Below are 24,890 nucleotides of genomic sequence, written 5' to 3'. Positions count from 1 at the left end.
CGTACAGGAACACTTCATCCCTGTGTAAATACGACTTCCATAATGCCAGCAGAGCTGCTGGCTCCGAGACCAGCTAGAAGCCATCAGCTAAGCAAATTCTGCTTGTTTAATTTCATATTGCCTTCAGGCAGCCACCTCTCTGATTCTCCCCAAATGCTCTCTGCAAGGAGGAGACTAATTCCTCAGGCTCACCCTCCCATAGGATCCATAAGGATTTCCAGAGGCAGGAGCAGAGCAGCAAGACCTGCACCGAGGGTGCTTTCTGGGTTAATTCAGGTCAGAGGCAAGCTCCTGGCCAGAGAGAGCTGTTTGGGGCACGGATGCAGATCCTCTTCACTAACCTCTTTGCTAACTCCTCTTGCAAAATTGGTTTTTAGCAAAGCCACTTATCACCTTAACCACCTATCGATTCCCTGACTCCTGGTCTGAGCTACCAGGATCCAGCAAAACAGGAAAAGCAGAAAAACACAACTGCAGAGGAGGGCACTGAAACATGCAGCCAAGATTACCCTGGTGACAGCAAAGTAAAGGTGAGCTGGAGGTTCACCAGGGACCTCAGCACTCTCATCTTGGGGCAAACATTGAAGCTGGAAAACTTTTGCTCTTTTTGTGCCATGATTAGCAAAGGAAAGATGCAGGTGAGCCCAAATCCTGACCTGATCAAAAGAAGTGTGACCAGCAGGATGAGGGAACTGATTCTGTCTCTTTACTCTTCACTCTCGAGACCCCTCCAGAAACTACATCCAGTTTTGGTGCCCCTGACACAAGGACAACAAACTGTTGGAGCAGGTCCAGAAGAGTTCATGAAGATGATCAGAGAGCTAGAGCATGGCCCCATGGGGATAGGCTGACAGACTTGGGGCTGTTCAGGATGGAGAAGACACAGCTCTGGGAAGTCCTCATAGCAGCCTTTCAGTACCTGAAGTGGGCCTACAAGAAAGCTGGGGAGGGACTTTTCACAGGAGCTTGTTGTGATAGAACAAGGGGCAATGGCTCCCCTGGAATTAGATTGGAGATTAGGAAGAAATTCTTTACAGTGAGGGTGGGGAAACACTGGAACAGATTGCCCAGGAAGGTTGTGGATATCCCCTCCCTGGAAGTGTTCAAAGCCAGGCTGGATAGGGCCTTGAACAACCTGGTCTAGTGGAAGGTATCCATGCCCATGGCAGGAGGGTTGGAACGAGATGATCTTCCAACCCCAAATCACTCTGATTCTATGATCTGCAAAAGGGAATAAACCCCAACTGCTCCGAGCATCCCTCTCCAGGGAAACCCTTCCATTACAGATACATCATCTCAATCCAAGCTCCACAGCCAGGATCACCTGGGAGCAGCTGACGCCAGGACCTGAGCGGCAAGGAGGAGCTCACAGCCCTGCGTGCTTCCCGGCAGCAGTATCGATCCCCCAGCAGTAACAGCCAGTATAATTTTGCTTAGCTTCAAATACCTGGCCATCATGAATTCTTTGGCCACAAGGTTATAAAGCATTCCCTAAAACATGAGAAAAAGATTAAGCCTGCTTATAGTTCATCATATACCATACAGTGTCTATCAAACTGGCTGCTTGCTATTGAGAGCCCACTATTAGATACTTATTTAAAAGGCCTTTCAAGGCTTCCCAAGAAAGTGCAGTTATGCATTTATTTAATTTTTTTTTTTTCCTGGCAAGAATGACTATAGATAAACATCAATTCACTCCTGCAGATCACAGTCGCAGGAAATAAATTTTTCAGGAAGCTAAGTTCCATACAAAGCCTCCTCAAAGCTCCCATTTCACACAACATCAATGTTTGGCCTCTGAGAAATAAAAAGCTCAACGGTTGCTTTATCCAAGAGCGAAATTATCAATTGGAGATGCTTAAGGAAGGAAGGGAAAAAAAAACCCCAAGCAACAAATAGAAAAATAGGGAGTTTCAATGAGGAGTCAGCACGGGAGGTAAACACCAACAGTTGTGAGATGGTGATGCTGGTTAGAGGCAAAATGGGGAAAGATAAGGATTTTGCTGGTGATTGATCCAGACCCTCTGTGACAGCCCTGAATGCATCGCAGCAGCTCCGCATCAGTGATGGTGAGGAGGAAGCAACCAGCTCTGAGCAGGCTCAGCAGCCAGTGCTGGGGCAATTTGCTTTTGTAGCTTTTTCAAGTAGCAGACTGCAATTAGCCTGAAAGGAGGTTGGAGCCAGGTGGGAGTTGGTCTCTCCTCCCTTCTGTCAGGTGATAGAAGGAGAGGAAATGGCCTGAAATTGTGCCAGGGGAGGTTCAGGTTGGATATTAGGAAAGGTTTCCTTCCCGCAAGAGTGGTCAGGCATTGGAACAGGATGCCCAGGGAGGTGGTGGAGACACCATGCCTGGAGGTGTGGACATGGCTTTCTGGGACATGGTTTAATGGACATGGCAGCATTGGGTTGATGGTTGGACTCGCTGACCTTAGAGGTCTTTTCAACCTAAATAATTCTATGGCTCTATGATTATAAACTATTTGTCACCAGAAACCCCCACACTGGTTATAGCCACAAAAGCTGCAGCTGCTTGGATTGGTCACTGGCTCCTTGCAGAGGTGGGATGGAAGGAGAGCACTGGACACCCAGGTGAGCCCACAGCTGCCACAGTGTGCCAGATTTTGCCAATTCAGACCATGGCAAGCAGGTATGACCCAGCAGAGTCCAAAAGTGCTTTTTTGAACAGCTTGATGGAATTCAGCTGTGGGATAGGAAGGAAGAGCAGAAAAGGCATCTTTGCTCACCTCTACCTGCTTCTAGTTGAAGATGTCCCTGCTCACTGCATGGGGGTTGCATTAGGTGACCTTTAAAGGCCTCTTCCCACCCAAACCATTCTCTGATTCTATGCCCTTGTAATTTTGAGCAGCTGAGTCATCATCCCACAGGGCTGCTGCCTGCCCAATAATTTAGTCTTTGGGGGGCACATCCATACTCCAAGCTCCAGGATTCACCAGTGTTCTCAGAGCTAGGAACATGCTAATATTCTGGATGCTCCATCTGCTCTTTAAATAAAGAGCTGCTGGGCTTTGCTATCCTTTAATTAAAAAAAAAAATCAAGGCCAAAACATAGAAACTCTTCCAGGCTCAGGTGGTGGATCCTGGTGGGAAGGAGTGGTCTCCAGCAAGAGAGCATGCATCCATGCCAAGGAGAAGAGGACTGCTGCTAAAAGGCAATCTACATGTCCCCCATGCCAAGATCTAATAAACCCAAATACCCTGTGGTGCCTAAAATTGCTAGATTAAATTCATATCTAGCTAAATAGCTTAAGACTCAAAGAGGGGAAAGGAAAGGGCTATGTGCTGGTCTCTGTAACTGCAGATGGAACTAGTGAAGCCTTCAAGCAACACACAGTGCTGCACTCACCAGCTTTGGGATCACCCTGAGCACAAATTCATGAACACAAAAATGAACCCTGAGATGAAAACTGTGAAATCTCTAATAAAGCAGCAAAGCATCAGTTCCATACCCACTGGTGTGGTTTGCTCACACCATAGGCAGGACCCAGTTCCTATCATGCTGCAGCCAGTCCTGGCACAGTTTTGTGTTGATCCTGTCCAGACCAATGACATTAAAACCCAGTGACCCATCAGCAATTCATTTACCAAGCAGCTAAGCTCAAGGGTGCATCTGAGAGTTAATAAGTGACCAGAAGAGCTGCTGCCTTTCACAAACAGAAGAATTGGGCAGCTCCCCACTACCCAATAGTGGACATGAACACTGATCATCTCCATTGATGCTTTCCAAGAACCCGCTGCTAAACACAAACCAGAGGAAGCTGCCCCTCAGCTCTTTGCAGAAATGTTTTCCCTTTCAACTCATCTCAGAAAATCACCTGCAGGTGCTCAGAGAAGCACTAAAACAAACTTAATTTTGAAGTCATGAACTTGTGACACCCATTGCTCTCCAGAAAATAAAACTGCCAGGGATGATATAATATGAATATTTAACCTCCTCTAGCTGCTCGTGTTTTTAGTACAAGCTGATATATCACCCATGCTCACTGACAGGAGCGGGAGCCCAACAGCTACTGCTGGGGCTATTAGCAACCACCCATTAGGTGGTTACAGAAATGAGCTCTTGGGATTTTAGCACCATCATAACATTGGGCACTGCAAAGGAGACCTCAAAACGCGGCTGGTTGTGGCCAAAGGTCAACAAACAACAGCCTGCAGAAAAGTAGACTGAGCATCAATATCTAAAGGACAGGGGGCAAGAGGATGGGGCCAGACTTTTTTCAGTGATGTCCAGCAACAGGGCAAGGGGCAGTGGGCACAAACAGGGGTTGTATCTGAACAGAAGGAAAAACGTCTTTGCTTTGAGGATGCTGGAGCCCTGGAGCAGGCTGCCCAGAGAGGTTGTGGAGTCTCCTCTGAAAGGATTTCAAACCCACCTGGACATTGTGATTCTGGGCAACCTACTTTAGCAGGGGTGTTGGACTAGATGGGTCCCTTTCAATGCCCACCATGCTGAGATTCTATGAAACACAAGGAACATGTGTGCTCATGCAGGGCTGGAATATACTACAGCACCCAGCAAGACCAGGGAACTCAGACCACCAGCATCTCCGATGCCAGAGCATGCTTTTCCCACTGGTTAAACCACCAACTCATTCAACCAGCAAAATCCCTAGATGTATAAATTCATCAATGCACTCAGACTTAAAGAAGAGGCAACTCTTTCAAGAAAATATAGAGAAGAAAAAAGCCCTGTCAGGAGCAACACATACACCCCTCCAAGTCACGATCTTAATTGATCTGTGGCAAGAGGGACAATATTTATTTAGGTTAAGGAGACTGCCAGAAGGCACAAGTTTTAAAAGTAAAATCCCAAAGCACCCAGGGCAAAACCATGCAAATTACTATTGGTTCTTATCTATATCAATACCTGCCAGCAACAGACCATGCCCAGCCAGCCACCATGGAGTCATCCCTACCCCAGTGGCTCTCTTCCCAAAGTCATATTTACAAAACTTTCACCTTTACTGTTTAAAAAACAAACAAACAAAAATAACTCAGAGTTTTGTTTTTAGGGAGTCCTGTTATTATCTTTGCTTCAAGTCTAAATGTTGACCCACTGGGTTCGTTCCATTTAGGAAAACCCCCTGTGTTTAATGAATTGCTTTATAGAAAGAAAGGCATGTAGTTAGCAAGAGGCAATGCAGTATGTCAAGTCTGGGATGCCTTTTATGCCCCAAGTAATGAAAAACAATTAAAATACAGTGGAAGTATCTGCCCAGGTCCCTACCTGCTATTTAACTGTTAAAGGGAATCCAGAATGGTGAATTTGATGTTGTTCCCTCTGAAACTTTGCACCCACACAAAGAATATCACCCTCCACAGAAAAAAGTTCTTCCTCCTCTCTAATCTGAATCTCCCTCTTTTAGTTTAAACCAATAGCCCCTGTCCTGTCACAACAGGACAACTGTCACAACCCCTGCTAAGATGTCTGTCCTTGTCTTTCTTATAGGTCCTAGAAGGCCACAGAAAGGTTTCCTTGAAGTCTTCTTTTCTACAGGGTAAATAAACTATTTGTCCAGGACCTCTCTACATCCCACTGGAGTTTGTCCCCTGCTCTCCCAGAACCCATCAGCTCCTTTTGAAGGTGCTTCTTGGTGCTGCCCAGAGAGGGCAACTCCCTTAAGGGATGCTTGGGAAGGGGCAACATAAGCACCCCCAAGGTGCTTCTCTAGCTAAGATTGGGAGATTTTGGTAAGCAAATGTTTTCCCATCGATAACAAGCGATAGCTCAATCCAAGCTACAGCATGCCCTCAGACCTCTAAACCATCATCATGGATTTCCTACCCCAATCAGTGGATGAATCAAACACCTGGCACGAGGCTGCAGATAATCCCAAGGATGCATTTTGGGAGAGTCAGGGCGAGGGAAGGCAGGGGCCAGGCTCCATTCCCAGGGAGGATTTGCGTATGAGTTAAAACAAACAATCCTGTAAATAACGAGCCCCTCGTCCTGTCTCCACCACACTCCTCTTATTGAGTGAGTCAGATGTTCTGCTGATTAAAAATTGATCCATTTCAAAATCTAATCAACAGAATAGGATTCTTTCATATGTTATCAAGGCAGCTGCTGACAACAAAAACCAAACCTGTTATTAACCCATGAACCCCGATGACCTGAACCTGGCTGGGCTCTGCAACTGTAAATTATTCAGTAGTCCAAGAGCAATACCAGTAAGCCTGATGAATTTACGCCTCGACCGGAGCCGGTGGGGGTTAAAGCCAATATCACAGACCCAAGGGTCCCCAGGGATGAGGTTCACGACATGCTGCCACTCTGTGTCATGCCTGGGAATACATTACTGGCGTCTGCTTGCCTTTGCCTTGCTAATGCCTACTCCTTTTTTTCTGTTGTTGGTTTTCTTCCTTTTTTTTTTTTCTTTTTTCTTTTAATGACTTTCTGGATTCAGCACAGCACCACAGGGAGCAGCCCCATGCTGTCAGCTCTACAGGGCCTGGGCAGCCCTGTGGGCACAGCCAGTCTCTGCCCAAGCTCTGGGTCATCGTTGCAGAGCAAAACTCATTGAATCACAGAATCATTTTGTTTGGAAGAGACCTTTAAGATCATCAAGTCTAACCATTAACCCAGCACTGCCAAGTCACCACTAAGCCGTGCCCCTCAGCACCACACCTACACAGCTTTTCAATCACTCCAGGGACAGGGATTTCACCATGGGCCTGAGCAGCCTGGTTTGGGGCTTGATGGCCCTTTGGAGGAAGAAATTTTTCCCAATATGCAAACTAAACTTTCCCTGGCACAACTTGAGACTGTTTTGTCTTGTCCCATCACTTGTTACTTGCAAGAAGAGACCAATCCCCACCTGGCTCCAACTTCATTTCAGGGAGCTGTAGAGAGGCAGAAGGTCTCACTCTGAGTTGTTTTTTCTCCAGGATGAACAATCCCTCAGCCACTCCCCATCATATTTGCTCTCTAGACCCTTCACCAGCTTCAGTGCCCTTCTGTGGACACTGCAGCACCTCAATGCCCTTCTTGTCCAAAAAATGAACAAAGTATTCCATAGAGCAAACAGTTTGCATCCCTGCTTTAGCTGTAGCCCAGTATTTCTGGGAACAAGTATTTCAGAGAAACAAGGAAACTGGGGGAGAAATCTGGATGCTTTTTTCATTTTAATCATTATTTTTAAGCCCTGCTTGCATTCTTCACCCGTGCTGCTCAACATACTGACGGAGACATCTTGAGGGTTTGATTGTGCTGATGGGCAGCACAACTCTGCAGGCTGCCTCTTGGATCTTGCTTTATGAGCTGGTGACATTCCTTCTTGGTCACACCACATCCAGGGAATATCTGTTTGGCACAGATCAGGCCTGTGGTCCATGCAGATTCTGCAGGCTACTGCAGACTCTGCCAAGGCTGCAGTGTTGAGCCTGGGCACTTCCATGCTGCTGACTCATTCCTCCCACAAAAAAATCCTGTTCACCCAAAAGCAGACATGCAGAGGAGACCTGCACAGGCTCCAACCCCACACCAGTGCAGGCATCCAGAGGAAGTTGAGATTGCCCCCAGCTGAGCCACAGCAGCATCACTTGGTTCCCCAAACCTGAAATCAAAGTTCTGAGGGGAGTGGTAGTCTCTAAGTGTAGGGTTGGATGCTTTTTGGAGCAAAGAGCCCTTGTCCAATATTGCTGAATGCTTTGTTTTCTACCCCAAGATATTTTGGGGTAGATCAACTGGTCTGGTTAATCAGCTGCTGGTTGATCCACTCAGCATAAAGGTTTGAACCAGAAAGGGGAAAAACTGGCGCCAGATAAACCAAGCTTGAAGACAACAATAGCTCTTCTCTTAAATCGTAATATATTTATAAGTTTAATGACTCTCTGACCTCTCCTTAAAGCCCAAATAACCTCTGGGGAGCCTCCACATAGCCCAGCCGCAATCGATCCTCCTAGCAAGCAGCACCTCTTGGGGATGCTCCACGCATTGAGTGGGAGGTAAAACCTCTCCTGTCCTCTCCCACCCCAAAAGAAAAATAAACAATTGGTACCAGCAAGACACTGGGAAGAGCCTGCCACTATCCTTCATCCCACAACCTCAGTGGGCCCCCAGCTGGCATGGTATGACTGAAAATATCAGATATTGACTTTTCTCCCCCCTCCCATATAAGTCCAAAAATATTTCAAAAAGAACCCAGAGCACCACTGGCAGGAGCAGCACCTAAGGGAAGCTTGCCAGCAGCCCTGGAGGCAATGTTGAGCTCATCCCCAGCAGGGATTTTGGAGAACCACGCTCTCCCTGGCATACCAAAGTGTCACAGCCCGTCCCCATGGCCCTGACGTCAGTGTGCCAGCGTCACCTCCATTGATTTTGGATCCCAATCTCTGCTGAAGGCGTCGGGGCCAGGGGGGTGAGGGCAGAGCTCAACCTGCTCTCATGCAGGGGTGGGGGAAATAATAGAGCAGCAACAACTGGGCAGTGGGTACCAAACTCACCAGGCAGAAAATTTTTGTGCTTCCCCCCTGTCCCTTTTTGTAAAGCTTCTCTGGTTAAAGGCTTCTGGCTGGACATTTCCAGGCCCTGCTGCCAGAGCAGGTTGATCGCCTATGGAATTCCTGGACTGGGGCTTTGCAAGTCCCCACACCATGGGGTACCTGGATTAAAGCCCCAGGTACAGCAGCTCTACACCTCTCATTTTGCATGGTCCTACCTGCCTGGCTCTGGGGCTCCATGGACGTCCCCCACTGAGACCTCCTCATGTACTTTAGCATCCCAGTTCTCCCAGCAGGATCTCCCTGTGCACTTCAGCATGCCACGTCACCCAGTGAGACCTCCTCATGCACTTTAGCATCCCAGTTCTCCCAGCAGGATCTCCCTGTGCACTTCAGCATTCCACGTCACCCAGCGAGACCTCCTCATGCACTTTAGCATCCCAGTTCTCCCAGTGACTCTTCCCCATGCACTTCAGCATCCCAGGTCTCACATCAAGACTTCCCCATGCACTTTAGCATCTGCACAGAGATGCTGCCCTGTGGGATACCAGAGTGATTCAGACATGGATAGCACAGCAGGGTTTGTCTCTTGGTAAATCAGATATTCTGCATAATTTCATTCTATTACAAGGTAGATATGAGGGATTGAGTCTTAGAAGAGAATCTAAGCACAGGATCCAGCCCAGGAAGAGCCCAATCCTGGTGCAGTCAGTAATTTGCAGGGATGCACATTAACAACCACTGGTTTCTCTCACCATTATCACCCTCACCATCACTCCAGGGGCCACGGCAGCTCCCTTGGTGCTGCTGAGGCAGGCAGGTTCACCCACTACCAACCATCTACTCCTCTGCTGCCTCCTCACTATCTAATAATCACACTTGCGCGAAGCTGTTGCTGCACAGAAAGAAAAAGAGAAAACATCCTTGGAGAGCCCAACAATCAGACAATTTTTAAGATCATGGAGCATTAAACCATTCCCAGTAGGGTTTACTAATCAAACAGCCAAATCCTTCATAACCAACCAATCCCTACAGAGCAATTAAATCCTTCCCCTTTAAAACACTTGGCACGCCGTCTGGGGAGAAAAAGAAAAATTTGCAAAATTCATTTGATAAATTAGCCAGGGAAAAGAAAGAAGTGAATCAAGCTTTGTTCTTTTCATTTTTTTTAATTATGGAATTCACAATGCCTGAATAATGTTTAATAAGAACTATGAAAATTCCTAACAGTATTACAACACAACACAAAAGAATTAACCTGGTTACCGTGAAAAATTGCATATTTAATTAAGAACTGAGAGTTCAAAACTATCCAGAGATTTCAAAAGTACCGTTGCCTAAGGGGCTAAATTACACGCTCGCAGTGCTGCTAACAGGGCTAGAGCGCGCAATCATTACCCAAGTGTCCCCATTAAGTGACAATGGGCAGATGACATCAAATTCATTTCAAAAGCAACAGGAATTGAAGCATTCACTTGGGTAGTGGAAGGGAAAGCGACTATCCTGCTGGTATAAACCAGACCCCTTGTTGATAAAGGCAATAATTAAAGAATAATGTTAATTAGCTGCTTTTATTTGAAAGGAAAGTGCGGTGGCAGGAGACACTACCTCTGCGGCGTGTGCCCAGCTGAGAATGGAGCGGGCAAAGCTGCTGCCTCCGGACGGCCGACACCGTCCTGGATGCCAGGACACGTGTGGGAGCTGAGCCTCAGGCTAGGTCACATCAGCCCTGGGCACCCACAGGCCCCAAGCACACATCAACCTCCAGCTCTGCCAGGACTGGTGTTGGGGGCTGGTTGGGATCAGCATGCACCCAGCTGAGAATGGAGCGGGCAAAGCTTCTGCCTCTGGACGGCCGACACCGTCCTGGATGCCAAGACACATGCGGGAGCTGAGCCCCAGGCTGGGCACCCACAAGCCCCAGGCACCCGTCAACCTCCAGCTCTGCCAGGACTGGTGTTGGGGGCTGGTTGGGATCAGCATGCACCCAGCTGAGAACAGTGGGCAAAGCTGCTGGGTCTGGATGGCCACCACCCCTTTTGCTGTCACAACAAGTCCTGCCAGAAAGTCTGTCCCCAGATTTCTTACTTTCTTAAGTACTGAAAGGCCACAAGAAAGTCTCCCTGGAACCTTCTCTTCTCCAGGCCAGACAATCCCAGCTCTTTCAGCCTGGCCTTCTCTTCCAGCCCCCACATCACTGCTATGGCCTCCCTTGGCCCTGCTCCAACAAGTCCCTGTCTCTCCTGTGCCAAAGACTCCAGAGCTGGCCCCAGACTGCAGGTGGGCTCTCAGCAGAGCAATGGGTCAGAATCCCTTTCCTCCACCTGCTTGCCCATGCTGCAGGGGATACAGCCCAGGACAGGGTTGAGTCTGGGCTGTGAGAATATATTACCAGCTTCTGCCAGCTTTTCACCCACGAGTACCCTTATTCTCTTCTCCACAGGGCTGGTCTCCAGCCCTTCATCTGCCAGCCTGGGTTGATACCAATAATTGCCCTGACCCAGATGCAGGATCTCACAGTCTTATTGAACCTCATGAGGTTCACAGGATCTTGTTTCTCAAGCTTGTCCAGGTCTCTCTGGATGGATCTCGTCCCTCAGGTATGTCAGCCACACCACTCATCTTGGTGTCACCTGCAAACCTGCTGAGGGTGCATTCAATCCCTCTGTATCACGGAGGTATCAAACTGCTCTCCAACCCTTTATCCCCAGCCTGTGTTGATTCATAGATTTGTAGGATGGTTTAGGTTGGAAGGGACCTTAAAAATCATCTACTTCAAACCCTCCCCATACAACACAAGCAGGAACATCCTCCACTAGACTGCATTGCTCAAAGCCTCATCCAGCCTGGCCTTGATACTGAGGATTATTCAATGTCAGCACCAGGGACTTACCAACGCGACTCCCTCAAACCTTTTCCCTGCAGAGGCAGAGCCCCTCACTCCCTGGCTGCGCCACTGGCCCCCACCGCTTCCCCCTTGGCTTAAAACCCGTCGGGACAAGGCAGGTAATCATTTACCCAGCTCGGAGGGATGAAGCAATGTTTGCAAAGCGCTCGGAGAGCCGCAGACGAAGGCAGCTCTCCGCATCGGCGTGATTAATAAAGAATAAATGTCCTCTGCAGCCAGGCTCGGCAATAACGGCGCGGCCCCGGCGCCGAGCAGCGGCTCTGCTTACACCGCACATTACAAGCCCCGCTGCCAGCGCCAGGTAATTCTTTATTATGTTATCCCCACGGAAGAAAACAAAGGATGCCCCAGGTCCTGACTTCGGTGTAAAACCGCAGGAGCGTTACCAAAGGCAACGGCAGCGCGCTCGGAGCGGCTGACGCACGGCCCAGCTCCCACCAGAGGAATATTTACACAGGGTTCAAATCGGTTATTTACTTTTTTCTTTGCTTTTCTTTTTCTTTTTCTTGTTTGGTTATTTTTTTTCCCCCTTTTTTAAGGAATCTGTGTTGCAGAAGAACCAGCCCAGGCGCACACACACACCGAGCAATTAATATTAAAACGGCCACGCGTTAGCAGTGAGTCGCTTAAACTGCAGCTAAATCAATACTCCAGGGTCCTGTTGCAGCTTTGGGGAAATCATTAAGTGCTACACCAAAGCAGTCAAAAAAAAAATAATTACACAGCAAGGCCATATTAAAGAGGAAAAAAAATATATATTTATATATAAAGCACTGAAACCATTTTGGAAGGAGGTGTTGGTGTATGTTCAGCTGCATGAAATCAAGGAGCTCGACTTGGACGAAAAAAATTCATCGTTTGTGGGAATACTGCAGAGCAAATCTCCAGGAGAAACGGCCAAAATAAGTCACAGTAAATATACAGATGAAATTGAAGGAGATCATCAACACATGCTGTTCTTCCAGCAAGGTTCCTGCTTGCAAGCCCGAGGTGAGCAGTTATTGCCCTCCTTGGGAAGGGCTGTCCCAGCAATCTTCTCAGTGCTGATTAATATCTAAAAGGTAGGGCTCAAAAGGATGGAGCAGATGCTTTGTAGTGGTGTCCAGGGACAGGACAAGGGGCAATGAGTGCAAACTGGAACCCAAAAGATTCCATCTGAACAGGTGGAAAAAACTCTTTGCTGTTAGGGTGCTGGAGCCATGGAGCAGACTGCCCAGAGGGATTGTGAAGTCTCCCTCTCTGGAGGGATTCCAAACCCACTTGGACATTGTGATCCAGTGCAACCTACTGTGAGCGACCCTGCTTGCGCAGAGGGGTGGGACTGGACGATCTCCAAAGGTTCCTTTCTTGTTATTCAGTGATTCTATGAACTCCAGATGGGATCTGCCGGCACTGGCTGAGGCTGACCCAGGAAGACTGAGTGCTCGTGCACCTCAGTTCATTAAGAAGCTCTGCAGTAAATAATGAGCACTTTGGCTTTCCACACCTTTTGGTAAGATTTTCTGATCACCCCTCCCACCATGGCTAGCAGCCTGCTGGCTTCAAGAGAGAGTTCTTCACTGCACTGATATGGCCGAGACCTCTTTGCAGAGATGCTCCCCAAGATACTCCACGTGGACACCTGAAATGGCACACACAGCTCTACCGAGGGCTTTGCACTACAGGAGATGATAGACAAGCACATAGGTATACACCCAGGGCATAGATACAGCCACCACGATGCTGCCAGGAGCCTTTTTGGAGTGATTCACCCCAAAATTCTGCTTTGCAAGAATAGTCCATCCCTTGTGCCCCAGGAATGGGGAAACTGAGGTACAAAGCCATTACCCAAGGAAGCAAGCTGGTGCTGGAACAGAGCTCAAGTGCTGGAGCTGTTTCACTTCATCCTAAATTAGAGATGGAAAGGGAACGTGATTGAACAATTTTGCAGTAGGCTCTCCACCCATCAAGGGTGAGGCACCTGCAAATCCACAGCCCCCCACTACATTTCCAAAACCAAGCCAAGAGAAGGAAATCTTAGCAAGGCAACGATCCTGACAGAGCCCAACCTGGCACAGGACTGAATCCTGATTCCCAGATTTTGCTGTCTTGGCAAGACACACTAAAAACTGCAGGAAAGCAGGGAGGGGGGAAAGGGCAATCAAAGGAAACTCAGTCATAGATCCTAATGCAACACTCACAAGAAAGTGTTACGAAAGGGGAAAACTTTAATAAAGTCTGCAAGTATATATTCCTCCTTTATCAACCTCAAGATTTATTGACCCAGGAAGCCATATTGACTGAATAAATCTTGATAATGACCCCAGCAGAAGTCAATACCTGCTTATTATCTCCCAAGTTGGGGAATTACATCTTTCGGTAATAGGAGCAGGATGGCACAAAATGTTCTGAGAAACTTCACCCAAGATTTTTTTGGGGCAGATGGATGCCTTTAATGTGCCTTTTCCAATCTGAGACAGAATTTCTTAGTCCTTCAGCGCAGTGAGTGAGCTGCAGTGGGGTTTCCACCTTGAGGTCTGGCAGTGGGGGAGCACACACCGTGGCTTTAGAACCTCAAATTCACTTCATCTCAAGGCAAGCTGTTGAGGAGCAGAATGCTGCAGCTCCCTCCCTGCAAACAATGGCCCTGCATTTTCAATTTGCAATGTTGTGCAGGCAGCTCCCGGGATAATTCCTTGAAATCCAAGACATGGGAATTCCCACAGCCAGGGCTGAACAGCACCATGCTTACACCAGCACCCAAGAGAGGAGATGAGCACATTGTTGCTATCTCGTGGGATGTGAAGCCACCCTGGGAAGCCAAATAGGCTGCTTTTCTCCAACCAACAACAACAGGAGGGGAAAGTAAGGGAGCAGACGGGCCACCAGCCCCCAAATCCATAAGCAAGCAAAGCCTTCTGCATTTAAAGATGGTGTTTCTTCTGCCAGCAGTTAACTTTTCATTCAGCAGAGAAAACAGTAGCTCTGGGACTGGTGCACACTACAATTATGCCTGCATTTTTATTTGAAGCCTCTGTAGACAGAAAGAAAAATTAACTGAAGGGAGCAGCTCCTGTGCCAACATATGGAGGGAGATGAATAGTGAGTTCTGCATGCTCCGCTGAGGTTATCTAGTTAAGCAAGTGCCTCCTAAAGGACTCACAGGCTGGGAGTGTGCTGTTTGCTTAATCTGGTCATAAATAATAATTCAGATCACCAAACACTTTAACATTCAGCTCCACCTGCAGCACAGAAGTGCTGCTGAGCCCTGCCAAACTCACAGCCACAGGAGGTGATGACACTGTCCAGGGACCTCAATCAAATGGCTCCTCTCTTGCCATTGAGCCACACGGTGCATTGATGGAAGAGGTTACTCCACCTTCCAGGTTGACCAAGTTGAGGGCAGCAGGCAGCTGCCTCCATCCCATGACTGTCCCCACTACATGTTCCCCCCATTTTGGTGCACAGCAGCCCCAAGCGCTCTGTTTGCTGTCCCCACAGGACCGAAGAATGGTAGAAGATGGAAGGGACCTCTGAAGTTCAGCTCCTCTGCTAAAGCCAGTTCACCTGCACCAAGTTAACCATACAGTTCACCTACATGCCCATCTCCAAGCTGGATAACCCAGCAGGAGGTGGCAGAGCTAATCTCCCTCCCTCTGCTCACACAGAATCAAATTATATTTCCATGCCTGACCCCCATTTGCCTCTTGGTCACAATCCCTTTTTTTCCACCCCCTCCTCTCCAAGGCCACAGAGACAATCCACTAAACTGGATCAGGAGGCCAGCACGTACATCTCTAATGGGCTGAAGCACGCACACAATTAATTAATGGATTTATTAATTAGGGAAGAAGTCACTCTTCAGGCTGGAATTGGGGTCACCAGTTTCTAAAGTGAGAGCTGTAGAGCTAAAGATAAACTCTCATTTTCTGCAGCTCTCTTCTTGTCTGGCAGCATCTCAATTATTCAGCCACAAGAAAAAAAAAAAACCACCACGTTTCACTTCAGGAACTTCGTGATCTGACTTTCTGCCAATGCAAAACATTGATTCAACAGCAGGTGGGACCAGGAACATGGGCCATCCTGTTGTCCCCTTTAAATCAGGTAGAAATACTAGGAATATCAAATATTTGCTTCTAATGAAGGATTTCGTTGGGAACAGTTGGATGGAGGATAGATGGTGCACCTCGGTCTGTCCCAAGAAGGGAGCTGTGGTGGAAGTGTGCAAGAAAAGGACAAGACAAGGTGGTCAGTGATGGTGATATCCAGAGATACAAGTCCCCCAGTTGCTAAGGTTTTAACAGGTGGTCAGTTCGGCAGAACCACCTTGGTGGCATATGGAAGGGACAAATATTTCTGGCTGCCACAGCCCCAGATTTCAAAGGACGCAGAGCTCTGTGGTGAGTGAAAGAAACATCACTGGCATCCCTGCCAAGGGATGGGGTACAGAGCACAGCCACAATAGGAGACAGTGGAGAATCCACATAAAGGGAACCATCACAAAGACCCTACTCATTGAGAGGCTCACAGGGAGAGCACACAACTGTCAGATACCAGATAACTCAACCATGAGATGGACATCTGCAGAAAACCAGGCTTTATCAGTGCCACTGGCTCCTGAGTTCATATTAAACAGGAGCCCACAGTCCCGTGCACCTTGAGAACTAGGGAGCAACTGGAGCCACTGAAAAGCACAAACCATGGTCACAACCTCACAACACTCCTCAGCCAGCCCCAGGCATGGGCTGCACTTGCACAAATCCTAAGATTTCAGCTTGAAAAGATGGAATATCCCTGAGATGAGCATCCCTGGACACCCATCTCTTCCCCTGAGGCACAATGATCATGAGCACCGTCCCACCTCTGCAAAGCTGTGATGGGAATAGACAGCATTGGGTGCTGGAGGAAACTGGAAGATCCCACTGGTCTCTCTGTAAGAGCCAAAAAACCCCACACAGACACTGGAAGTTTGCAGAGGTGAAGATCATAGCCCCAAAAGCACCATGGCCTCCTCCTGAGGTTATTCCGCCCATGGGCTGCTCCACAAGAGTGCAGTGGAGTTTATTAGTTCAAGCTCCAGGAATTAAGCCTCAGCAAGGAGGACTGATAGCTTATTTACTGCTGTCGTCTATATAAAGAAGAATTTTGACACATTGTTAAATGATAGCACATTTAGATAAGTCAAGCTGTCATATCATTTAATGGATGTCTAAACTCTCTCTGTAGCTGATATGTAAAATTTATGCACTTCAGAATATCATAAGGTTATAATATTTTAATCACATCCACAGTGTTGGGTTGTGGTTTGGGTTTTTTTGTTTGGGTTTTTTTTTCCCCTCCTCCTCTAAACTTCAAATAGCAAAAAAAAAAAAAAAAAAAAAAAAAACAAACCACCAACATTTCATCAACCACACCATGCTCTGAGGCTCCTGCTGAAGTTTCTGCCCAACTCTGCACTGGCACGGCACGAGCATTTGCATTACGGGAAATAAAATGAAGAGCATTTTATTTGACGAAGCAAACACTGGAGCCATATAGCCAGAGCTCATCTGCATAATGAGATGTGAAGACATCTATAAAAGATGGCTATAATTGGTCTCTCTCCCCTCGCTCACGGTTGTATTTATTATCCCAAATCCACAGCTCAACTCTTGCCTTTCCCTCCCCCCCTCCCGCCTCCCCCGTTTCAATACAGAATGGGTCAGATTGAAAGCAGCATCCAGCTCTTGGGAGTGTGCGATCCACACAATTCCAACCAGAACATGATAAACCCAGAGCAAATTAAACCACAAAACCCCCATAAAGGTACGAGTCCCGCTATGACTATCACACACAAGAAAGCTGTAAAAAAATACTGCATTTAGTGATGTACACAATAAAGCAATCTCGTAACCCAGTGAAATATGTCTGGCATTATCTCGGATGGAATTTTATCTCTTCTCATTTCCGAGACTATTTGCTGTAAAAAGGCTCAACACCGTTTTGATCATGGCACTGCCACGCAGCACCTTATCTACATGTTTTACATATGCCCACCATTCATCAGGGTTGCTCAAACTCTGCCATTCCCAGCCAGCCCCAGGCCAGCAGAGCTGCTCAGATGCATGAAAGAAAAAGGAAAGGGGGTGGGAGGGGAGAACAAGGAAAAAGCTCTTGGAAGAATAATAAATGGATTGTTTCCTTTCTTTCTTTTTTTTTTTTTCCTTTTTTTTTTTTTTTCTTTTGCTTTGTCGGTTTTTGGTTTGGGATTTTTTTGTTGGTTTTGTGTTTTTTTTTAATAGGGGGCATTAGGCCAAGCTGGCACAAGGTCACCTTTCTCACCGTGGTCCCAGTGAGGCGGCAGAACTGCTGCCTGGACAGAAGTCAATCCCCACCGCTCCCTCTCCAGCTCCAGCCACAACCACCCAGTCATGCAGAACGGCGGCGGCGGAGAGCTGCCCACCTCCCAGCCTACCTCCCAGCCCTCCACGCAAAAGTAGCTGCCAATATTTGCCTTTAAATAAAGGTCTGCGTGCACCCAAGAAAAGTCGTTAGCGCGACGTGGCGAGAAACGCTTTCGTAGCCGAAGCACCCGGAGCCGCGAAACCTTTCCCACCACAATGCCATAAAGGAGCAGTCGTGGTGAGCCGACCGGACGCGGTACCTGCGATACTTTTAGGGTCGCGTAGCGCAGATGTAGCACGTAATCTGCTTAAAAGCCAAAATGTATTAAATGCTGGAACTGTTGATAGGGGAGCGAAGCCTCATAAATCGCATTTCAATTTGTTTACTCCCCGACGAAGCATGCTGCATTTTAAACTCTGTAATATCCTACAGGGATAAACCCATTTAATATCCATGTAAATGAGCGTTTCGGCTTTTGTAGGAGATCCAGGTTGGGTTTCATCCCATTATGTTGGGAGAGCTATTGTGTTAATTATCCTCCTCCCCGCTACAGAGGTGCCTATTTAAGGTCACAGGCTGTCAGCATCCCCTGGCGAACCTTCCTCTCGGATACGTTAACAAAGGACTTACCGGTAATTTCACGGACCGAGGGCACTACAGCGGGATACGGCATCCGTGACCTGCCCAGAGCCACAAAAGATCTCTCTCCCTCCGCATCCATCACAGGTCCCAGCGCCGGTACCCAGCCCTCACCCCGGCCAGCTGCCAGTTGCTGCCCATCGCCTTTAGGGCTGCCTGAGCACCGGTACTGGCCCCGCAAAGCCCCGGCCCCGACTAACAATGGGAGCGCGGCGGGGCTCCGGGCAGCCCCGCTCCGCCATCCCCCGGGCTACCGCGCAGCCATCGGCTCAGCGAACAGTCTCTGCCCTCCCGGCTCCGAACATGATGCAATTACAGAGCCGCTACCGGGAAGCGGGGAGGAGGCGGGGGACACACACCGGGGACACTTTACAACCCGCGGGCAGCTCCGGGCTGGGGAGCGCAAGAAACTTGGCGGAGCGGCGCGGGGGGCCGCGCTCCCCGCAACTTCATCCCGCCGAACTTCCCTCCCTCTCCCTCCTCTTCCTCCTCTTCCTCCCTCCCTCCCGCCGGGGCGGAGCGGCGGCCGTCCCCCCGGCCCCGCTGTCACCTCGGGGGCGGCGGGGCGGGGGCCGGGGCGGCGCGGTTCCATTGCCGCTAGCGCTGCTCCATGCTCCCGGGCGGTGCCGAACAAAGAGCGGCGGCGGCGGGGATCAATTTCTGATACCTATCGATGGGGAAGGGGAGGAAGGGCGGAGGGAAGGAGGGATGGAGGGAGGGAGCGAAGGGGGGAGAAGGAGGGAGGGTTAGGGGCGGCCGCCCGGATCTTCCCCCCCCCCCCCCCCCCCCCCCCACTTCCAGCCCCGCCGCCGCCACCAACCTGGAGCCGGCGGACATCAAACCGCGTCCGGTATCGAAACATCGATCCCACGTCGGCGGCCATCTTGGGGGAGACCGGCGGCGCGGAGGGGCGCGGAGCAGCGCGGACAGGAGCAGAGGGGAACGGCCGCCTCCAACGCCGGGGGCGGCCCCGCCGCCCGGCCCCGCCCGAGCTCCGCGGGGACACCCCCCGCTCCCGGGTCCACCCCCGGGCATCGCTTCCCATCCCATCTCACTCGTGTCTACCCCCGAGTATCGCTTCCCACCCCATCTCACCCGTATCCACTCCCAGGCATCGCTTCCCACCCCATCTCACCCGTGTCCACTCCCCGGCATCGCTTCCCCCGCGACATACCTGGTCCAGCGGCTCGTGGGACGCACACACGCTCCCCGCGCAGGGCTCTGCCGGCAAAGGAGCCGCGGTGCAAGTGATCCTTTTTTAAAAAAAATACAAAAATCGAAGGTTTACCAACACCCGAGGAGTGAGGCAAACCGACAGCTAAACTTTTTCCAGGTTGTTTTGTGGCTTGTTTTCCTAATCTGACCTATCCGGCACCTTTGACCCTGGCATTGCTTCAGTAAACAGACACAGCACAGCATGGTCAGGAAAATGAACGAATTTCGGCACTTAAATTACTTCATGTAGTTGAGCTCTGAATTAAAGCGATTTGAAGAGCAGAACAGAGCACAGCCAGAGTCCTGGGGCTCCAATGAAGAAATGTAGAGTTCTGGTTGGAATTGATCTTAAAGATTATCTGGTCCAACCATTAGCCCAGCACTGCCAGGCCATCATCAAACCATGTTCCTCAGCACCATATCTACATGGCTTCGAAGCCCCGCCAGGGACTGGGGACTTCACCACTGCCCTAGGCAGCCTGATCCAGGGCTTGACAAGACTTCCAATTAAGAAGTTTTTTCTAATATCCAATCTAAATCTCTCCAGCACAACTTGAGGGCATTTCCTCTTGTCCCGTCTCTTATTCCTTGGGAGAAAAGACCAACCAACACCTTGCTCCAACTTTCAGGGACTTGTAGAGAGTGAGAAGGTCTCTTCTCAGCCTCATTTTCTCCCTGTCTAGACCAAAAAAATAAAGCTTTTCATAGTTTCTGCCCCAAGCTCCCCCATATCCTGTCACACCAACCACACCAACACCCCAAAGGCTTTGAGCACATATTTCCTTACCCCAGTGGAAAGCAATAATCGCTCAGCAGAACCACTCCATGTCTGCACCAGAGGGACCCCAGCTCTACTGACCACGACCTGTTTTTCGAGCAGAGAAGGGCCAAGCTGCCCCATGGGGTACATTCTGCAGGCAGGTTATTTGCAGACCAAGCAAGTGCAGAGTTTTAATATTTCTGATAAAAAAGAGCAGCTAACAGCACAAGCCATCATGCAGACACATGCACATCTCTGTGCATGGACACAAACCCTCATCTCAGCTCCACTCCTCAGTGTGGGGTGAGCCAGGCCCCACTCCTCACAGGGGGAGGATATTGAAGTGTCACTCAAGACTCACAAGTTGTGGGTGCTGCTTTGACTCTAAAGGATGAGTGCAGCACAAGGGAGGATTCCTCTATGGGAATTTGTTTCCATCCCTCTCTCAGGTATTGTACAGGGTGACATTTGGTCATCTATAGGCCAACATATCTAGGTGAGGTGAACAGTCTTTGCTGGGGTGACACTTGTTTCAGTTCTTAGTGTCTGATGCCAAGGTGTGCTCTCTACACTGGCAATAGGGGTGGCTCTGTCCATCCACAGCCAAGATGCTACAGGCATCTACAGCTGGACACCATCAGAGACAGATCCCAGTGAGGGGACCTTCTCCCTGCCGCCCACAGAGCTGATCTCACACCCATAAATCACTGCCCTACTCTGCTGCCCAGAGAACAGAAGAGCCTGCTCATAAATCAGAACTAAAACTAACTTGGCTTCGTTGGCGAGCAAATTAAATTGTGGGCTTTGGAGGGATGTTTCTGTTTAGTCCAATCATTAGTAAATCAATGGGAGACATAAGGAAGAGAAGAGGGTCTGCACCCCATGGTGCACAGGGGGATAAAGAGCTGTGGGGCGTGCCCCTGTGTCCCTCTGGCATTGCCTTTCTGGCCTCAGGGCACCCCAGGAAGACCAGGAGGAGCCCGGTCCCACCACCCCACCACCACTCTGAGCTCACCGGCCCTGGGGAGCACTGCGAGGAGCAGGTTAATAAATCAGTTTGTCTCCGGAATGGTTTGCTTTGTGTGCCTGACAAAAGCCTGTTGTAAATGGCAGCCCCTTGCCTCCTCTTCTGAAAGGCTTTTAATTAAAATATGGAAGGGGCTTTTCTGCGTGTTTAACAAAAAATAGTTAAGATTTCAACACTCTCCCATTTCAGGCGTTAATTTATTCTCGCCTTCCTGCCGTTTGTGATACACATGATAATTCCTTTGTGCGGTGATTCAGCCCCATGAGGTGGCCGGGGGACCACGTTGGCAGCGAGAGCCACACGCCAGCAGTGATGGTGATGGCAAGCTCGCCAGGGGTGATGGTGGTGGTGCCCTTGTCCTTTTGCAGGACACCACTGGAAAGAGTCTGGCCCCTTCCTCTTGCCCCAGGCCCTTTAGCTCTTGAAAAGATGCCCTTTCAGGCTCTCTTCCCCAGGTTAAACAGCCCCAGGTGTCTCTGCCTTTCCTCCTCACAGAGATGCTGCAGTCCCCTCAGCATCTTCGACCTTCCACTGGACTCTCTCCAACAGTTCTTGTCTCTGGGAGGGCCCAGAACTGGCCCCAGGACTCCAGATGTGGTCTCACTAGGGCAGAGTAGAGAGGCAGAACGATCTCCCTTAACCTGCTGTCCACACTTTTCTTCATGCACCCCGGGAGACCATTTGCCTTCTTGGCCACGAGTGCCCATTGCCGGCTCACCGCTCTCTTTCCTGTCAGCTCTTGTCCCTGCCGTCCCTGTCCCTGCTCCTTTACCGCCTTTTCTCGCCGCTCTCCCCTCGCGGCTTGAGCAGAGCGCCCGCTACAATGGCGCCACCTGGCGGTAGCTGCGGCAGCAGCAGCGAAGCCCGTGGGCCCAGCTGGGGGACCCTGGGGGGCACTGAAGGGCTCTAGAAGGGACGTGACTGGTTACCGCGAGGGGATACTCCGAGTGGGGCAATAAGGGACACAGAGGGATACATAAGGGGTACAGGAGTGAAGAGCACAGCACCCTAGCTCTCCCCTCTGTGCTCTTGCAGGGCATGCACAGAGCAGTGCCCAGCCCCAGTCCTCTGTGTGCCCTGTGTGTGTTAAATACATGGGGAGAGTGCCTGCACCCCTCTACCATCTGCGTTTCTGCCACAGCTACTTATTATCCAGGCACATTCCCCCTACAATTAGCATATGGTCTTTAATTAATTTGCCTCTTTTATTGCTTCACCCAAATTATCTCAACTCTGGCGCCGTTCGGCGTGCACCCAGACGATAATGCTGCTATTTATGGCTTTCTCCCATCAATGCCACGGCTCAGGAGGCCAGGACAGCTGCCTCCTTCTGGGGGCGCATCCTGTGCACATCCCTGGGATGGGCCAGTAGCTCGGTAATTGAGGGTATCATCTGTCCTCGTCCTCATCAACTGTCCCATCCTCAGGCTAGTGGCCCGTGGCTCCGTTTTGTGGGTGGCAGCTCTTCTCTAGACCCCTGAGCTGGACAAATGCTCCTGGCCATTGTCACCATGACCCATCCTTCTGAGTGAAAATGGAGCTGAATCAGGAAAAGCTGCTAAATTAAATCTGTCTGGAACAAGCTGCTAAACCTGAAAACCTTCTAAACACTGATGAGAGACGGATCAAACCCTCCAAAAGCTCTTAAAGGCAGCAGAAAGAGGCTGTGGGATGAGTGTGACGAGCAAGGGCAAGCCCAAGGGAAGGGAAAGATGTTCCCAAATCCCCATGCAATGGAAACTGAGGCACAAGGATGTGGCCAAGAACGCAGACTATCCATGGCAAAGGAGATGGGTTTCAGTGACTAGCCAGCACTGGGACATGTCAGTCACCCCCACTGCCCTCCTTGGAGTGAGCACTGGAAGTAAAGCAGCCACCACCAGCAGCTTCAAACTGCAGCCCTGAGCTGTGCAGGAATCCATCTTTCCACCTTTAATAAGCTTTCTCCCTTTAAAAATAATCATTACCAATAAACAAATAAACCAGACAGTGTATATAAGCATCAAATTAAGTAGCTACATGCATTTGTTATATTTGATATAGCCTTGTTAACTGGAAATTCCAGGTTTGGAATATGTATTGATTTTAGCCAACATATATTATCTTACTGTAAGTACCACCAGCCATTGTAGTTAATATACCATGGTTTAATTTAAAATGCATTAGTTGAATAAAAATGCATAAAATAGAAGAGAATTGCATTAGCTTCAATAAAAAAAAATTCAATTTCATAAATATTATCCTGTGTTAAAATGCATTGATTTCCCAGGAAAATGTATTGGTCAGAGGTAATTTACATTGGTTTGAATGGGAACCTACTGGTGTGAATACATATGTATTAGTTTAGTCAAATGTATCTGATCACAACAAAGAAATATTGTCTGGAGCAGGAGATATTCAGGAGGAAGCTGCAAAGGCATGCAGCAAGCAGCCACAGGGCTGGCTCCAGAGCATCCCAGCATGCCAACGTGGTCTTGCTTGGCCAGCCTTGGCATTGGGGCACCCCAAAAGTGGCTCTGTCTATGTCCAGACTTGGTGCTAGTCATTGGCATGATGCTGTCAGGCTACCTGAGTGGGAGGGAGCCCATTAATGGTCACGGGCAGGACTTGGCTGGGGTGTAGGCACAGGTCTTGCTCAGGCAGACCATGAGCCTCGAAAAGAGTCATGGAATGGTTTGGGCCAGAAGGCACCTCAAAGAGCATCGAGATCCAGGACCTCTGCCATGGGCAGGGACACATTCCACTAGATCAGGTTGCTCAAGGCCCTCTCCAGCCTGGCATTGAACACCTCCAGGGAGGGGGCATCTTCAAGCTTGCTGGGTAACATGTTCTGGTGTCTTACCACCCTAATATCTTCCTAATATCCAGTCTAAATTTCTCCTCTTCCGGGTCAAAGCCATTCTATCACTAAAGCCTTTCTAAGAAGTCCCTCCCCATCTTTCTTACAGGTCCCTTTCACATAGTGGAAGAGCTGGGGTTAATCAAATCTTTTTGACTCCGTGTTTTATGGAGCTCAAGAGGAGCTGTCCTATTAATTAGAAAGGCTTTTTCCTGTAAAACACATGGCACAGATAGCTGGTTAGTCCCCGACACCATCCACAGGCTTCAACCACATCTCAACTGCTCTTCTGTTCACTACAGAGCTCTGTAGGCATACAGGTACCAATACACACATTTAAATTGCTCAGGTTTTCCTGGATGCCAAGAAGTTCCCCAATATCCACAGCAGGAAAAAGAAAAGATCTGCCTAGACCTACCTTGCAGACCCTCAGCCACCATCTCACCCTCAACCACAACATGGGCAACACCAAGGTCTGATCTCTTTCAGGCTGGGCAGGAAGAAATTATGCTTCCCCCACAAACAACAAAGCAACAATCAAACAAACAAAGAACCCCAAACCACCACACCAGAAAAAAAAAAAACCCAAACCTCTGCAAATCTCCATGGCTCCAGGGCTGCCTCCATGCCACCAGCCATGCCCCAGCACAGACATGGATGGAGCCTGGTGGCTCTGCAG

At 49.3% G+C, this 24,890-nt stretch overlaps 1 protein-coding gene across 5 annotated transcripts in view; it reads right to left on the bottom strand.

The window, feature by feature from the left end:
* Positions 1-19,288, bottom strand: part of CUX2 (cut like homeobox 2) — an 82,262-nt gene extending 62,974 nt beyond the window's left edge. For 2 of the 5 annotated variants that reach the window (XM_064168964.1, XM_064168966.1), the window contains exon 1: positions 18,362-18,816. Coding sequence is in view for 3 of the 5 variants with exons in the window: in XM_064168965.1 (XP_064025035.1) it covers positions 19,191-19,253 (63 nt within the window). In the remaining 2 variants the exon portion in view is untranslated. Of the gene's footprint in view, positions 1-9,215; positions 9,231-18,361; positions 18,817-19,190 lie in introns of those variants that run through there. The other 3 variants (XM_064168965.1, XM_064168968.1, XM_064168967.1) reach the window with 3 other exon arrangements.
* Between the last annotated feature and the right edge of the window lie 5,602 nt (positions 19,289-24,890).

Source organism: Pogoniulus pusillus, chromosome 30 (genome assembly GCF_015220805.1).
Source record: "Pogoniulus pusillus isolate bPogPus1 chromosome 30, bPogPus1.pri, whole genome shotgun sequence".
Lineage (NCBI taxonomy): Eukaryota > Metazoa > Chordata > Aves > Piciformes > Lybiidae > Pogoniulus > Pogoniulus pusillus.
Note: the sequence above shows the minus strand (reverse complement) of the source record. Positions and strands in the feature narration are given on the sequence as shown.